This window comes from Hemicordylus capensis, chromosome 2 (assembly GCF_027244095.1).
Source record: "Hemicordylus capensis ecotype Gifberg chromosome 2, rHemCap1.1.pri, whole genome shotgun sequence".
NCBI lineage: Eukaryota > Metazoa > Chordata > Lepidosauria > Squamata > Cordylidae > Hemicordylus > Hemicordylus capensis.
The window spans coordinates 108231029-108249008 of record NC_069658.1 but is presented as its reverse complement, the minus strand read 5'-3'; the positions used below and the strand labels follow the sequence as shown (position 1 = coordinate 108249008).

Sequence of the window (17980 nt, the reverse complement as noted above, 5' to 3'; positions counted from 1 at the left end):
CAGTGATAGAATATTGCTGCTTGAGTGCTATGAAATGGGGTCTCAATGCAATAGATGCACTAGTCCAGAGACAGAGATCTGAAACTCTCACAATGTGCATCGATTGCAGGAAAAACCAATTGCCTGGAAAGGTTCTCAGGTTACCACAGTATGGAGTCTGGCTCTTTTTCTATCCATCGAAATTTTCTGTTTCAGGTCAACTGGACAACATTACTTTTTGTTGTTGTTTGCATCAAAAGGCTTTGCTATGGCCTTGGAAAGGAAAAGGCTTCTTTCAGAGCTAGCACTCCTCTTACCCTCCATTTATACCAACAAACTGCAGATTCTTCTTTGTATTCATTTCCTTCTTCCCATCCTTTTTCTTCATGATGGACTTCAACATGCCCTCATTTGCACATACTACAAGAGCAGCAAGAACATACATTAGTAGAAGTTTGGCATCATCTTTGCATCCAGCAACAATTTTAGATATTAAAAAGAAGTAGTTTCAATAATACTACTGATTTAAAGGCATGCTAGTATGTTTATGGGCCCATGAAATTGTGTATAAATGAATCAATATGTTATTCCTAAAAGCGAGTACAGAGATGGTTATTAGAGATAAGATAATCCAGAGGTTAACTGTTCTGATCTGACATATGTAAGAATTGCAGCTGGTTTATTATCATTGTCAAGAAAATCCTAATACATGGTGTTAAAAGGCTTTAACCCCAAGCCTAGTTCACATATAGAACTGTAAACAGGACCTACATGCAGAGAAAAGAAACTGAGCAACCTGTTGTGTAGAAAGATGAAGAGGCACACAATATGGCAACATCAGCCCTGCTAAATGGGCCAGAGGAACTTAAAAAGTGGTGGCTCTTTTTTTGATTTAGCAGGGAGAAAATAGCCTTTTCAGCCCCAGCACAACTTCTCTCCAATGGCTCCAACTTCTCCAACTTCTCTCCTTACATTTCTTTTTAGATTGAGAGCCCTTTTGGGACAAGGAGCTGTCTTTTCTTTTTATTTGCTATATGAACAGCTCTGAGATTTTATTTTTTTTGGAAAGTGATAAATTATTTTATTATTATAAATATTTATATAACTAAGGGTCCTGTTTCACTTAATACTAGCACAGAAGGCCCTGTCACAGACTCAAAAGGAATGTACACTACCAGACACAAGTGAAAATCAATTCCTACTAGCTTAATTGGATATATACACATTTGCTTTCTTTTGTGCTATAAGAGACAGGGTGCCGTTATATTTTGGCTGCTGAAACACTAATAATTATTGTGTTATTTTCTTTTAGGTCTGTCAGCAAATTAGCAATGTTAAAACTATTAATGGTATTTTAGGGTACATAATGGTCGATGCTGGACAGCCGGAAGTTGGCATAAGGGCTGTTGGTCCCCAGGGAGCCTCCAGCATCCCTGAGGCAAACGTGGGTCCACAACAGATGAGGCTTGGGGGAGGGAGAAGGGAGTGATGTTTGCTTCTTTCCCCTCCCTTCCAAAGCCTTGTCCACTTGCAGGAAAATGTTCCTGAGGGCTGTGTAATCCTCAGGAACATATTTCTAAAGTGGACAAGGCTTTGGAAGGGAGGAGAGAAAAGCAACCCCACCCCTCCGCCCACCACCACCACTTGGCTGTACAATGCACTGCTGTTGCAGGGACAGTGGAGGCTCTCTGTGGACCCACAGCCCTTCCTTTGCTGACCTACTGCTGCCCAGCATATTGGCAGTTGTCATTCCTTTGTGAACTATATTTCACATGAACTCCATTTCTCCACACAGTGTTTCACTTTCTAATATGCAAGTAAAAAGCCATACTGATCAAATTGAAGATCAACAACCAATACCAAAAATATATCTGTACACAAAGTTACCATAAAGTCCAGAGGCAAGCTGGTCATCTGTAAGATTGATTGGAGACATTGCACTGTCTTGGGAAGGTGAGGCTTTCTGGTCCTGCCCCATCCCTACTATGGTGGTTTTCTCCTCACTTATGGTCTTAATCTCTTGTCCCAATTTCAATGCTTGGGAGGTTGGATCTATGTGGGCATTACCACTGTGACCATGAGGGACGTACAGCAAGTTATCTTCTGTTAAGAAAAGAGGCCAATGGAATACTAAACCAAATTTTGCTTTTAATTCAACCTGTATGCAGATTAAAACATTTTTTCATTGAATAGTACAGAATCGAAAGAGCAATGCACACAACAGTATAAATACACTATTATTGCACTTGTCCCCATAGCTAAGCAGGGTCTGCCCTGGTTGCATCTGAATGGGAGACTTGATGTGTGAGCACTGCAAGATATTCCCCTCAGGGGATGAAGCCGCTCTGGGAAGAGCAGAAGGTTTCTCCCTGGCTTCTTCAAGATAGGGCTGAGAGAGCTTCCTGCCTGCAACCTTGGAGAAGCTGCTGCCAGTCTGTGAAGACAATACTGAGCTAGATAGACCAATGGTCTGACTCAGTATATGGCAGTTCCCTATGTTCCCTTTGTTCCCTCTTTTCTCTCCCCTTTCCTCCTCTTCATCTAGCATCTTCCTCCCCAATTGCAAAATACCATTACAAAATTATGTAAGTGTTTTTGCTTGCTTGCTTGCTAAAGAGGTAAAGATTCACATTCCTACTTTTGTGTCACAGTAATCTTAATTCCAAGTGACCCAAATTTTAGTGCATAAACTTCCCCACTAAGAAGTTGGGCAGCTCCTCCCTCCCTTAGCACTGCAGTTCCAATCGGGGGGGGGGGGGGAGGGCGTCATATGTAGTTAGTTCCTATTAGAATGGAGATGTCATATAGAGTTATTTGCTATAATGTAAAGAGAAGGGCGATCTGATCACAAATGTCTGTTATCTTATCTATTTAGAGCCTTAGTGAAGTCTGCTCCATCAAAATGTAATAAATTCCAAGCAAATAAACCCAATGATATGCTCCATCCTCCTGCTCAAATACAATACCCCAATTAAGATCATATGCACAAAATTTGGGGTCCCAATTCTTGAAATCTATTTTACTTTGCACCTATTCATTTACTCTTTCCTTCTTGAGTATTTCTAAATACAAACAGAAAAATCTCACCATCCAATTTCAAATCTGGACAGATTAGTTTTTTAAAAATAGGTAACTTGGTTAAATAACTAATTTATATCTTAAAATATAATAGGGAGGATACTTACAATTATAAATTATTTAAGATATGAAGCAGTTTTAAGAATTGGATAGCATTCTAAACCAGGTCTTTTAAAAAAAAAATGTAAATGGGCCAAGTCACAGCAAGGGCAAAGTTTGCATGCATATATTTTTATTTATTTATTTAACATATCTGTATACTGCCCAAAAGGCAAGTCTCTGGGCAGTTTGCAGCAAAACAATAAAAAACAAATAAAAAGGTTAAAACATTACAACAATTTAAAACGTTAAAACTATTAAAAACCATCAAACTATTAAAACAGTGTCTGTAGTGGTTAAAGTGCTGGACTAGGACCGGGGAGACCTGAGTTCAAATCCCTATTCAGCCACGATACTAGCTGGGTGACTCTGGGCCAGTCACATTTCTCTCAGCATTACACATTACATAACCTATTTCACAGGGTTGTTGTGAGGAGAAACTTAAGTATGTAGTACACCACTCTGGGCTCCTTGGAGGAAGAGCGGAATATAAATATAAAATAATTTTTAAAAAATAAATAATTAAAAGCCTGGGGTGAACAAATGTGTCTTGACTGCCTTTTAAAAAGGGATGGGGAGGCTCTTATTTCAGCAGGGAGCACGTTCCAAAGCCTTGGGCAGCAACAGAAGGCCCATCCTTGAGATGATGAGCCATGCAAATGCAGACGAACCTCTCCTGATTCTCTCAATAGGCGGTGTGTGCAAAGACGACCTCGGTATAGGTATCCTATACAGGCATCATTAACCCTATTAACATGTTATTTTCAACAGTCACACCAACTGTGTACAGTGTACTCATATAAAGAGCCGTATGCATGTACAGATATTCACATTAGCTGGTATGTTCTACACATGTACAACAGTGCACTTCTAATTTGTACCAGGCATTTGACATGGTTCATACTCAGGTTCACATTTAAAATGAACACATATGCAGTCATTCACACATAAACGTGTACCTGTGTAGCAACACCTGAGTGACTGTATAACAGGCATGTATAATAGGGCTTTAATTACCAATGTAACTGAACTGTAGCAACTAAGTAGGGCAACTACGCTCCAATAGCTGAGATACAACAGGTTTATATATTGCCTGTACAAGCAGCATGCATATAAAGAGTGACTTTACAGAAGAAAAAGACAACAGCACACATCTTTCATCTTTGCATACTATCAAATTCCCTCATCTGCCTGAACAGTATAGCTATTCAGGAAAGGCAGAACTTTATAATGTAAGAACATTATGTGAGTTCTTGTCCTGTTACTGTAGGTGTAGGACAGTTTTATCGTACATACACAAAAAAGCCAGAAAACATCCAAAGCACCAACAAAAATGCAACTGCAGCTCGATTTTTACCAGAGCTCTCTAAGGTTTTTAAGTAATACAGTTGCCTCTGAATAATGCCTTCTTGGCCAAAATGCACTGGGATTCCAATAAAACATCCTTATCTATTTATAAGCATCTTGAGACTTGGTCTCTTTTTGATGGGTCAGTTTTATACCCACCTCCCTGCTTCTTTAGTGTGTGTAGATGGCTTGACTCCTTTTTAGTACAACGCCAAATGGGGGGGGGGAATTCCATGATGTATCTCAGATAAGTAGAAGTACAACCTCCTAGTTCTTGGCAGGGGAGATAAAGCGCAATAGATTGGGGGTGGGGGGAGAAGATGTTCTAGAAGCCAGCCCCAAAATATAGGACCCCAACTGAGCATGAGGGGAACTAGCCCCTGCTTGTTCCCAGCAATTGCATCTGCTCCGTGTGTGTGTGTGTGTGTGTGTGTGTGTGTGTGTGTGTGTGTGTGTGTGTGTGTGGACTCCCCACCTTGCTTGCTCATTGCTCTTGATTTGCCTCAGACAGGAGATGGACTGATGTGACCAGAAGGGAGAAACCCACCCCTGCTTTGCTTGCTCAACCCTCCTCCTGGTCATGTCTGTTCGTTATTTGGCTCAGGTGCCATGTTTAAGTTTCCAGGAGCCTTGGAAAGCTGGTTCCTAGGAACTGTCAAGCTCTATTGTAACTTCCCAGCAATTCTCACTGAACACACCTGGATATAACTTTTTAATCTTATTAAAATATGCTTCCGTACCACCACCAACAGTTATAAGTTAGTAGTTCTTCCTGTGGGGTGAACCTCAATACTTGGGAAATTAATCAGAAACTCCTTCTTCCTACCTAGCTTACATCTATGCTTCAGTTCTCTGGTCTCCCAAAAAACAAGAGATACGTTTTGTCTGCTGTTCTACAGCCAGGTAGCTGCAAAAACCAAGGGGAGGTTGGTGGGCAAAGAAAAAATGGCAGCTGTTTTGCATTTTCACAATGAAACATCTAGTCTCTTCCAGCAGATGTGGCACACCATAAAAAGCTAGCTTGGAAAACAGATTAAATTATCTTGACAACATATTTATCTTATGAAAGGTTAGAGAAAGAAAATTGTAAGTTTTAGAGCTCTTCTTGGAAGGCACTAAGGGTGGCTGTGAGATTTTGGCATTTGCTCTTGAACCATCTCTCCTTCTCCCCCCACACCCACTAGTGACTGGCACAGGAACTTCATTTTTCTCATTCTCCCAGTATTACATAACAATTCCTACAAAACAACTACATTGGATAAGAAGTTTGCATGTTGACATCTTTTCAAAGCAGAAAAGGAAAATGTTTTGAAACTCTAACACAATGCCAAATTGCAAAGGCTCCTTGGGAGTTGTTTTGACACATAGCGCTACTGTTACTTCCGCTTTAACAGACTGAACTGCCATTAATTTTATGACTTCTTCTAGCCAGTTTCATATCGAGATCTGTGCATGAGAGAAAGAAAATAAATCAAACTAGATATATAGCTTACTACACAATAGGAATTAAACAAAAATCTGGTCCGTTTAAAAGCAGAATGCAACCTTTTCTGGCTCAGATTTCCTAAAAATAAAAGCTTACACATTACTCGTCAGACCAATTTTAAAAGTACTATATAGAAGCAAAACTGTTTTTGTATAGCTTCTTTCTGTAGAAGGTTATTATATCTTTATGAGTAGCACTGGAAAAGTCAAGAACTGAGCAAACTAGTAGGTTATTATTCTGTATTAACAAATTATAACACACATTATAAAACAAAATAATTGATTATACAGACTTTCTGCATTAAAACAGCAGCATTACATGTTACAGCAAAATGCTTTTAATATTTTTGGCAAAAATGCGAAATAGCAGTTGATCTATGGCTCCACCTGTGTCTATTCTAGCTATAGTCTAAACTTGCTAGTCTCTGTGGCTGCCATCATATAGAAAGAGAGGGGACAGAACAGTTTTAACACCTACTTTGTCTTCAGATTCACTGAATGGAAATCTTATAAAGGCTCACTCACTAATCCTTACAACACAATCCTACGCATGCTTACTGAGAAGTACGTCCCAAAATGTTTAATGGGGCTTATTCCCAGGAAAGTCTGCATAGGACTGCAGCATTGGCTACCATCATGTTTATGGAATGATATCTATAAAGTGAAGCAAAGCAGATAAAAATAGATGATTTTTTTTTAAAAAGGTTTTAAATTTTAAATTGGATTTTTAAATTTTAAATTGAATTTTAATTTAAAAAAAATCATTAAAAAGCACCAAGCTAACTTCTAATTACATTCATCCCTCACCAACCGTGTGTTTCTCAATCACGGTTTTGAATGTCTGCGACTGGGAAATTGTGGCAGGTCTTGCTGCAAACGTATTCACGGTTTGGTGAGATTTATTTTTTGGGGGGGCGGGGTTTCATGATTTCTGGGGATCCCCTTCACTCCTCTTACTGACTCCTGGTGATTTGGGGGATCCCCCCATTTTTTACTGTATTTTTTTGTCTTTTTGCGACCCCAATTCCCCTAACCCCATTTGCCATTGATTTCAATGGCTCATCTACTGTGAATCTGCCAACCGCATAGTTTTCCCGGAACGGAACTCTTGTGGTTGGCGAGGAATGACTCTATATTCTATGAACATGTTGACAGCAGTACATGGTGATGAGAGATAAAAGTCCCGATCAATCCTGTTCTGCAGGTGGTATACATGTGGCATGCACATACATACATACATACATACACACACGCTCACGCCCTTGCTCCACAGTGCCCCACTCTATAAAAGTACAAAGACAAAGAAGGCCAATGAATGAACAGAGGATTTGGGGGGGATGGAGTAGATCTGAGCAAGGAAGAGGAGTATGGATACAAATGCAAGGGATGGGGAAGGGAATAGAAAGTGAAACCAAAAGTGACTAGAGTATATCCATGCAGTCCTGAGGAAACCTATTTGGAGTGTATCCTCTATTGTAGAAGGGAAACACCTATCATGGCAGCAGACTATAATTAAGTGCCTGTACCTGTGGATAAGACAGGCATGTGTGCAAAATGCAAATAGCGCAACAGAGAAATGCAAGGCTTGGTTGCCCACATGAAATGGAATGATGAGATGGGTGCACCTATTATAGTGTGTCAGTAAAGTGTGCCGTCAAGTCGATTTCGACTCCTGGAGCCCACAGAGCCCTGTGGTTTTCTTTTGGTAGAATACAGGAGGAGTTTAACATTTCATCCTCCCACGCAGTATGAGATGCCTTTCAACATCTTCCTATATCGTTGCTGCCCGATATGGGAGTTTCCGATAGTCTGGGAAACATACCAGTGGAGATTCGAACCGGCAACCTTCTGCTTGTTAGTCAAGCATTTCCACGCTGCACTACTGTATCTGCCTTCTAAAAATGAAACCTACATCTATCCCTGAATATGTATTAAGATTATATTAGACAAGAAGAATGTACATTTGCTAGGAAATGTTGATTACATAGAATCTTCCTCACTAGTGATTTAAATTATTAAAAATTGAGTCCTGTGAAGTGATTTAATTCATGATTTAAATCAATTTTATTTAAATCAAATCAACCCTGAAGTAAAGTGCAAACTCTATGCACAGTGTAGAACAAACTGCACACAACACAATTTATTCAGCAGCCTATCCAAATTATATCTAGCCTTGGAGGAAAAAAATCATTAAGTAACTGGCAAGCCCAGGGACTTCTTTAAAATATATGGCTGTATACAAACTTAATAAATAAAACAGTGGCTGACATGATGCAGAGTGTTATGTCTCCATTCACCCCAGGACTGCGGCAGACTCGCAAGCAGCCCCGGCGCTGTTCAGAACCAGTGGTTGTGTGAGCAGTGCTACTTCATCACCCACCCCAATGGGGAAAACTGCAGTAGTGCTGCTTGTGTAACTGCTAGTTTTGAACAGTGTGTCAGGTCTGGGACGCAAGATCCTGGGGCGGAGTTTATGCAGGTGGAACTCTACGCATCATGTCAGCCACTGTCCCCAAGCCAGTGCAGCTGCATTTCTTTTCAGTTTAGGGTCTATTACCAGTCTTGATATATCATTTATAGGACAGAATCCTTCATGTTAGCTGGGATGTTTTTAATATCCTTAATAAAGTGGCATCATTGCACCTATGCACACACCCTAGTACATTCAATCCTATTTTCTTAAAAGGGGAAGGGAAAACTATACAGCAGGATCATGAAGTAACTGGGTTCCAAGACCACAACATAGTCAGGTTTAACTTCTGCTTAAAAACAACAACAAATGTCACCCAAGTATCCAGGACTTCGTTCTCCCGGAGGTTGTAAGCCTATATTTGGGCTGGATCACTACAAAGTGCATGGGGGGACACGGGGAGAAGAGTGAAACACAAAGATTCCATGCATACAGAAGACTAGCATGTCAAGAAAAAGGCAACACTAGAATACTTCTGTCCAACATCTAGTTTTCTATATGGAAATAATTTTTTGAATGGAGGAATATTCAGTCATGTGAGACCCCACCTGCAGTCTGAAGTGATATAGCTTATGTGCCTCAGTGATAACTAGGCCTAGGTGATGGGTGCAATGATACAAATTCACTGTTAAAAGGCTCCTATGAGGAAAGAAGTGTAGAACAATGGACAGTGGAAGAGTTTCATCCAGACAGATAATGTAAAAGCATGGACCACTTTAAAAGAGAGAGTCACAACCTTTTGAGCAGCTCCCATCCCAGTAGCTGAAGCACAGGGATGGCTTAACAGGTTGTGGTGTGGCTTGCACAAATATCCACACCATTTACCACTAGAACCTGTTTCTGGAGCAGCAGTTTAAGTCAGAGTTGCATAGCTTAAACAACACTAACAAGAATTAGTCATAGGACATTAAAGTATAAAGACAAGGGAAGCAAATGTAAATGTCTATGGAAATGAGACTACTTTGGGAAGAGCTGACCTACTGTATAAAATGTTTTTGGCATAATTTTAGTCACATCCTGCCATCAATAGGGTCTGAGCTCTCAAGATCTCAACTATATGTAGGTTAAATACTCAGGGAAACAGAATAGACAGATTACCCAGCCGCTGGTATTTTTAGCTATTCTAGGTATTTAAGTACTGATACGACTCATCACTTCAATGTTGTCTACTGTATTAAGATAGGAATCTCTTTCCTAGTCTTTTCATTCCATTGAGAGAAGAGTAATGGTGTACACAGCTGTTTCCCCCACTGCACTGTAAAAACAAACATTGTGCAATGTCTAAAGAATCATCCTCTTACTAGGCAAATGCAAAAGTCAGTTCAACATACCTGTTGCAGTAGTTCTGTCCATGCTTTGCTTTGGGATGTCCAAGTTACGCAGTTCCTCTGTGCTTGCATATTTCATGACAGTGTTGATGGAAGACAGAGTGCTGATGAGCTGAGAATTGAGAGAGCCAATCTGTGAGTGAGGCTCTCCAAAAGCTTCTGCTAGTTCAGAATAGTTTTCAGCAAGAAGCATCTGCTGCTCCTGAACAAGCTTTTGAACTTGCTCAATATAGTGATCCAAACCAGTTTTCATTTCGGGCACAGGAAACGGACTATTCAGCACAAGGTTCCCTGACTCACACACAGATTCATCCCCAACACCAATGCTTCTAGTGCTGGGTGGCACTACAGACACTGGAGGGGGACCACAAGCAATGTTTCTCATTTTCAGGCCAACTAGATAGTTCTCATTAATACTGATCTGCCCCACTCCGCAGTCTTTGGTCTTTGTTAGAGAAGGTTTTTCATAGCTAGCAGTGGCGGAAAGCAGTGTTCCCACACCAATGGAACGCGTTTTGGCAGCTGTATTTACATCTTTTACTCTACCATCACCCACAGCCACAGTCCGCATCTCCACAATCACAGTGTTTGTCTGTTTATCATAAGTGCTCAAGAAAGTGTTGGTGCTGGAATCCATCAAGGTAGCCATTTCTGTGTTGGTGAATTGGTCAGCTCTCTCTAATACTGTATTGGTTCCCTGGGTAGTTGTATGAGGCACTGCCATGACTCCAGAATCTGATTTGCAACCAGTCTCTGTGTTCGTGCTGCGGGACATGGTCTCCTTTGCTGGACAGACAGCCACATTCAAGCAGTCCCCACAACCTATTGAGCGCACTTCCTTGATTTGCAGTTCTCTCTTGCGTAGGCTTAGACTGTCGACAGACTCCTCTGTATTGACCCCAGTTTCGCAGATGCTCATTTCTGTGCCCACATTCTTGCTGCTCATCTCAATAGAGCTCCCAATGCAGCAGTCACGGACTTCTTTTCTCTCTTTCACAATCCACCAATTCATGGGCACATCTGGACCCACAGCTGTGCTATGCAATGATGGCCTACACAATACACCAACACTGCTCATCTGGAGATGGCTCCCCACACATGAATCAACAATGTCCACATGACCTCCCACCATTTGGTCTCTTGTTTGTATGACTGCTTCCACTGCTCTGCTGAAGACAAGGGGCTGTGCCATCAGTGCTTTGTCCATTTTCTTCCTAGATCCAGCTGCCTGGAGCTCATGTTTTAATTTGGTCATTTCCCTGTCATGAGTTGTTTCCCTCAACTGAACCTCCAACCGGTAGATTTTCTCTTTAAGGGCATCAATGGTCTGATGCTGGAGCTCTATTTCCCTCTCGGCCTCTGTAGACAGACCAAGCATCCCCTCTGTGACCCCAACACTGGAATCCTTAGTCTTGCATTCTGTCCCTATGGCTACGTCCCTGCCCATCCCCAAAGCTCTGTTGTATACAACAACATCATTCATATTTTCCTCTGCACCCACAGCCACAGACCTGTTTTCTTTTGTTACACTTTCTCGATTCACTCGCAGGTTAGATGGAATATCATAACTACTGTCCTGGATTTTCTTTTCTAAGGCTTGCATTTCAGCAGTCAGCTGCCTAAATTCTTCTGTCCTCTCTGAGCTCTGGTCTGCATTCCCCACATCTTCCTCGCAGTCTATATAGAGTTCCCCACCTCTAACAGGAGAGAGATGCTTCCATTGCTCTGCATTTCCTGCACTATAAGATCTCTTTCTGAAATGGCCGGTGTCATTCTGGTTGACTATTCTCTGGCTTTTGAGTTTTGCCATCATCTGCCTTTTCTCTTCCTGCAATACTGAAATCTTAACCTGGAGCACAGGAATAGTCTTGACTTGCTCCTCAAGCTCCTTGAGGCGTTTGAGGGCAATAGCCATTTGTTCCCTGATGTGTTGCAGATGCACTGGACTCACATTGGTCACAGGAGTCGATATACCTGAACTCAAGGGGCTATGCCGGATGGAACTGCCCAAAGAGGAAGCTGGATAAACACTATAGTCTCCATTGCCCTGATACCCATTCTGAAACTGCTGAGACATCTGGTTGTGTCCACCCGACCCTACAAAGGAAGGAAGCGAGCTTGTTGAGCCCATGGCGCCAAAACTGGAAAGCCTGGGCCTCCGTGTGTCTCCCGAGACCGACTGCATTGCAATCTTTTCCTGCTCCAGTCTTCGCCGTGTTTCGATTAGAGTTTTTGTGACACGAAGGTTGTGCCTAGGCAGCTGTGGTGAAGGAGACAGTAGCTGTTTGCTTTCAGGGATAGTTAAAAAATTTGGAGAGGCTTCAAAGGACAAGGATGGTCTTGTGGAGACTGCTGCTGCTGCTGGGCTTCGTGCTGCTAGGAGGGAAAATGAATGTTTGTTTTCATCACTGTTGGATGAAGAGAGAGATTCATTTGATGTCCATCCGCTGTATTGGCTAGAGGTGTTTTTGACAGCCACAAAAGGTGGTGTCACTTTCCGCTTTTTCTGGATGTTCAGCTTTTTTATAGTGTTTCCCTTCTGGATATCTTCTACATACTTGAGAAAATCCAGGTCAAGCTGGTAACCATAAGGTGTTTCCACAAAATAGGGGTCCTTCTGGTCTCTTTCATCCTCCCCATTCAGAGCATTTTCATCTTTTTCTGAAAGATAATATTTATATATTAAACTTAAAATCCTACATGAAATCCATGTTTTTGTACTGAACAATCTATTACATTTATCTTGATTAATGTTTACACACACTCTTCCTTTTACAAGCATCAACTGAATTTAAAACCACCCCCACCCCAAAGTGTGTATATTTCTGATAGGTTTTGCATAAGTCACTAGCAAACAAGTATAATTGTTTATACGATGTAACAATGCTTTATGGAAATCTTATATTTCTAGCACATCAAGTTTCATACATTCTACCTATGAGAGATAAATTGATCCTGTATACTGCAGTGAAGTACAAAGCAATTCAATACAGCTTAGAGGATTGCTAAGCATTACAAAAGAAGTTTCTCAGTTTGCTAATGCTATTAATACTTCTGACAACAGTTGAAGGCAATGTTATTCCAGTTCCAAAACAAAATAGTTTAAAGAAGCAGTCTTCACTTCTTAGGGGAATATATATCTATATATCTATATATCTATATATATCTGTATTGGATTTTTATGAAGCCTTTTTAATGTTCCTGTACTATGCAGAGTGAACATACTAAGAACTATTCCGGCAGACCCATTTCCACTGCAGTCTAAAATATCTCAACTGAAAGAGAAACGGCCAGCTCAGATGTCAGGACAGCACAGCTTCCTGCAGACACAGGAGACGCATGCCCTACCAAAGCATTCTAAATAAAACTGCAGCAGATCGGATGAGCTTCTGTTGAGAGAATACTTATACCTATGCTTGCTCTATAACCTGCTTCCCCCAGCTGCAGATAATACACACGCCACAACAAGGTAAGACCTTCTGAACACTAGTACAAAAGCTTTAAAATGTTAATTAACATTACCTTAAAGTTTCTCTGCTTCTTTTCCCCACAACAACCTCTGTCCAAAATCAACCAGGCCTTGGACTATTTCTTGCATTTGTAGCTTCATAAGTCAAACAAGCTCTTTGCCTGCAAAATCCCTGCCTCTCAACTTTCTCATTCTTCACCTCATAAGGGAAAAAGTGCCCAGCGTTAATATAAATACAGTCAAGCAGATCACGAACTTTCATAGGCTCAGCCTTCTCCAATGAATTCACAGTTTTAGCTTCAGGACTAGAAGAGGGGGGAAAACCCACCTTGTTTACTTTTGCCACTCCTTTTCAGCACACACTTAAAAAAAAAATGGAGTTGTCTCTTAAAGGTGCACAGCCCCTTTATTTTTATTAGTACTTCTACAAAATAGGTAATAAGATTAATTATTTTCACTTTTTCTGTTCCTCCTTAACAGATGGAAATATGCTTGTACAGCTGGCTTCTCAGACATTCAGGCTATCAATTCATCTTGCGATGGAAAAGACTAGATGGCTTAAAATCAGCCACTTAAAAAAACTAAATACTGTTACTCTGTATGCCAACGCTCAAATCACTTCACACACACACACACACACACACACACACACACACACACACAGCTGCTTCATGTGCCATTCCATTTCTCCAGCACACATGTAGGGAAAGGTCAATAGCCACTTCAGCAGTGTGTCTACACTGGGGGTGCACAACTCAAATATCCTAGTGGACCAGAACCAACCAAGACTTGATGTATATGTGTGTGTTTGGGGTGGGGGGTAGAGGACGGGACAGCAAGATAAATGTTCAGCACATTAACGGTTACATTAAAATTAATTATTATATCTAGATGAGAGCAATTATTAATTACCCATTACAAAATTAATGAAAGCAATTATTAGTTAACCACAGCATGAGGAGAGAAGAGGAGGCTGCTAGCAATCGTTTCTCCTCCCTGCCCCTCATGCACTTTCCAAGCTTAATTTTGAAAGGGGGCTGACCCCAACCAGGGCCATGGGGCAAGGCAGCATTCTTCACCTCATGTCAGGCACCACAAAACTTTGGGCCCATCCTTTTGAAAAAATTTCATGAGTGGTTTGGAAAATGAACCCCTGTCCCCCGGCTTCTGTTTTACCTACATGGAAGTACAACAGCCCATGGATGAAATCATTGCTCTCAATGCCTCTTTAAGTGACCAGTTCTAAGCCAATGCCTTCTGGGAGACTCAAGAGCCAAATAGGGTTTTGTCTTCTACATTCAAAAGATTCCCTTTAAAAATTCTAGAGAATTCTAAGAAAGCAAAAAATAATAAATAAAATTGTTTGTACCCTAAACAGGCTTTCCTTATAACCAGGTACATGTCTAATTTAGGAATGCCTCAATTTTTCCATAAAAAACAAAAATAGCATTAACCATTTATTTTCACATATATTTCCCACTCTTCCTTCAAGGGGCCCAGCGCAGTGTACATGGTTATGTTTCTCTTCACAACCACACTGTGAGGTAGGTTAGGCTGAGAGAGACATGAATGGCCCAGAGTCACCCAGTGAGCTTCATGGCTGAATGGGGATTTGAACTCAGGTCTTCCCAGTGCTAGTGCCAGCACTCTAACCACTACACCATGTTGGCTATATACTAGTAGTATATAGCACAACAGAGCATTTAAGAGTAGTTAAATCCATAGATTTAACCAATAGTTAATTAAAACCATAGTTAAAACAGAGGGTTAAAATCCATAATAAAGTTTATTCTCCTCTACATATACTTACTGCATAGTAACTATATTTTCTCCACTAGAGGTACTACTAAAAAATTGTCTGTTCCATGGAGGAAGTGTACATATTTGCATAGTTACAGGTTCTCAAGGAATCAGTTTCCAGTGCTGCATCCAGGACCTAGATTGTTAGCCAGACACCTTCACTGAGCCCAAGCATACATTCTCCCAGAACAAACAGGACATTTTTCCATTTCAGAAAGAACCAAATGAAATCTTATTCTGCTAGACATTAGAATTCTCCTCTTCAGTTAGAAAAAAACCCCTTCAAAACTGGAGAAAGAGTAGAAGAATCCACACCCACACCGCACCAGTAAGAACAGTGGTGCACCTAGGTGATTTTGGCACCTGGACTGCACCCCCACTTGCCGCCACAAGGCCCCACCGTGGCTTTTGTGTAATTTTAGCTGCTATGTGGGCAGCAGGGGGAGGGGGGTGAGCTGAGCAGGCCTCCTCCCCTGGAGGCAGCAGCAGCAGCAGCGGGCAGAGCAGCCACTGGGCCTGCCTGGCCAGCCCAGAAGCCCTTGAAAACTGTGAGGTGTGCCTGCGCAGTTCAAATAGATCATTGCAAGCTCGTGACGTCACAGGCTTGCGACAATCTATTCGAACTGCACAGGCATGCCTCGCAGTTTTCAAGGGCCACTGGGCCGATGAACAGGCCAAGCAGCCGCTCCGCCTGCCACTGCTGCCGCCATGGGGGGAGGAGGCCTGCTGCACACATGATGGCTAGGATTACAGAAAAGCTGTGGTGCAGGGCAGTGGCTGAGCGGGGTGGCGGCAGGAGGGCCCCCTAGTGGCAGAGCAGGGTGGCAGCAGGAGGGCCCCCCAGACCTTGGAGGCCATGGACCGGGGCACCAAGGTCCAGGGCTAAGAGAGCCTCTGGCTAAGAGGTAGGGCTTAAGAGGAGACCATTAGAAATGGGCCAGACATGAATGACAGTTAGCATCAGAGCTAGGCAACCCTCCTCTTGCCTGTCTTGGCAAAGCACAGTTCACCCGAGCCGTCCAAGAAAGGCCGTCTGACCAGTTTCCTCCAAAGCAGTTGCAGATATTTAAAACTGGATTGCATGATGGATAGAAAGTGGAGGGTGGGAAAGAGGTATGAGCTAGGTTCTTCTAGTGGTGGCAGATGATAAACACACACATGCCTGAAGCTAAAGTGTTTTTTCTGTCTGTCAAAATGAAGAGTTGCCCTTTGAAAATGGAAGCTAGTAATGTCAAGCAGGCCAAATCTGAGAAGTAATGGCATCTACAGGCCAGGTCCCTTATACCCTCTGAAAGCAACAGGTGATTTTAAAAATTAAGAATTTTATATTGGCAACGGTGGCACTTGGAGATGCATTCAGACCTACCTTTTTAAAAAACAGTCATTATTCTTCATTTCAACTGTTAAATCCTCATTAAAAAGAAAAAGATATTTGCTTTTTCTCCTAATCCACTAAAAACAAATATAGTGGTAAAACCTGTTTTCATATATGTATGGACTCTTCACCAACCAACAAGCAAGAATAAAACAATGTTTGCACTTATAATCACATCAGAAATTTCACTATATTATTCAGTTTATGGTGGGCTAAAAAGCTAACCAAAGGACCCTACCATCTGCAGAAATAATATTTAAAATATTCAGCCTTAACAGCATGTAGTTAATGTTTTCCTCCTTGGACTATTTAGCAAATCTTAATAAGTCTCTCCATGATAGATTAAATATTTTAGCAAGGAGCAAACAACTGCTGTTCCCTTCTGCTTTGTCCCCAAGGAGGCAAATGGCAGATATTCCATATTCCTCTGCAATGTATAAAGGCTTATAAGTGATGCTGCTTTTGAAGAGAATGCTCTATCTAACACTTTGGCCCGGTTCAGACAACCCAGCAAGCTATGGGCCTTCTTAAACCACAGCTCTGCAGCTTGTCCACACCTAGAGCTGTTTATCTGTGGTTTACAAACTGTAATGAAACCAGGATGTGAAACTGAGATTCGATTCTTATTTCACATCCTGGTTTAATTGTGCCTTGGAAAGCCATAGTTAAATAAGAGCGCCAGATTCAAAGATGCCACAGAACTGTAGCTTGACAAACCAGGACCAAAGAGTTCTGCGCTGGACCTCAGGAGGGAAGGGACAAGGTGGAGGGAGCACAACAACCACTGCTGTTCTAGTGCAAACAGCAGTAGGAACAGTAATTCCAGCAGTAAAGCACCTACAAATCTAAAACGCACAAGTAAGGCACAATCTGCTTTTAAAACTGCCCAACAAGAAAATGAATTTCACTCCATTGTGTGAGTGGGTCTGAGTTCCCAACCGCCCATTCATTTACTGGTCTGATGATTAGTAAAACAGCATTACTACCTTACCAGCTTCACCTCCAACCTCAACCTCCACCCCCACCTGGAACACCTTCCCGAAGCTTCTAGTATCTTACATCAGATCTCCTACCCAAATCGGGCTAAGTATTTGTTTTTTCCTTGTTACAAGCTGCTTCCTACTCATCCTGACCACCATCTGTACCACACCATCAACGCCTGTCAGATTAGAAGTGCAAGTGGTGTGGTATGGTATGGGAGATAACAATTCTACTGGCAGGATGTAATGACCTTTCAAGTCATACACCCCTCTTAAATGGCAGGGTAGGAGAGCAAGGTGTATTCAATCAAGCAATTTGCCCCAGTGATAAACATGCCTCTCTGGGTGCACCTCTCCTCAGCCGGGCTACTTATGGCCCCCAGTGACTCCACTGAGTCACACTGGAGAGTTGGTCTTGTGGTAGCAAGCATGACTTGTCCCCTTAGCTAAGCAGGGTCATCCCTGGTTGCATATGAATGAGAGACTAGATGTGTGAGCACTGTAAGATATTCCCCTTAGTGGATGGAGCTGCTCTGGGAAGAGCATCTAAGTTCCAAGTTCCCTTCCTGG

General features: G+C 41.8%; 1 protein-coding gene across 5 annotated transcripts in view; it reads right to left on the bottom strand.

Annotated features, from left to right (window-relative positions):
- The window catches only part of KANK1 (KN motif and ankyrin repeat domains 1), a 167919-nt gene that overhangs the window by 15479 nt on the left and 134460 nt on the right, over window positions 1-17980 (bottom strand). For all 5 annotated transcript variants that reach the window (XM_053297322.1, XM_053297321.1, XM_053297317.1 and 2 more), the window contains 3 exons: window positions 9790-12447; window positions 1867-2082; window positions 297-399 (listed from right to left, as the gene is read on the bottom strand). In XM_053297322.1, coding sequence (XP_053153297.1) covers window positions 297-399; window positions 1867-2082; window positions 9790-12447 — 2977 coding nt within the window. The remainder of the gene's footprint in view (window positions 1-296; window positions 400-1866; window positions 2083-9789; window positions 12448-17980) is intronic.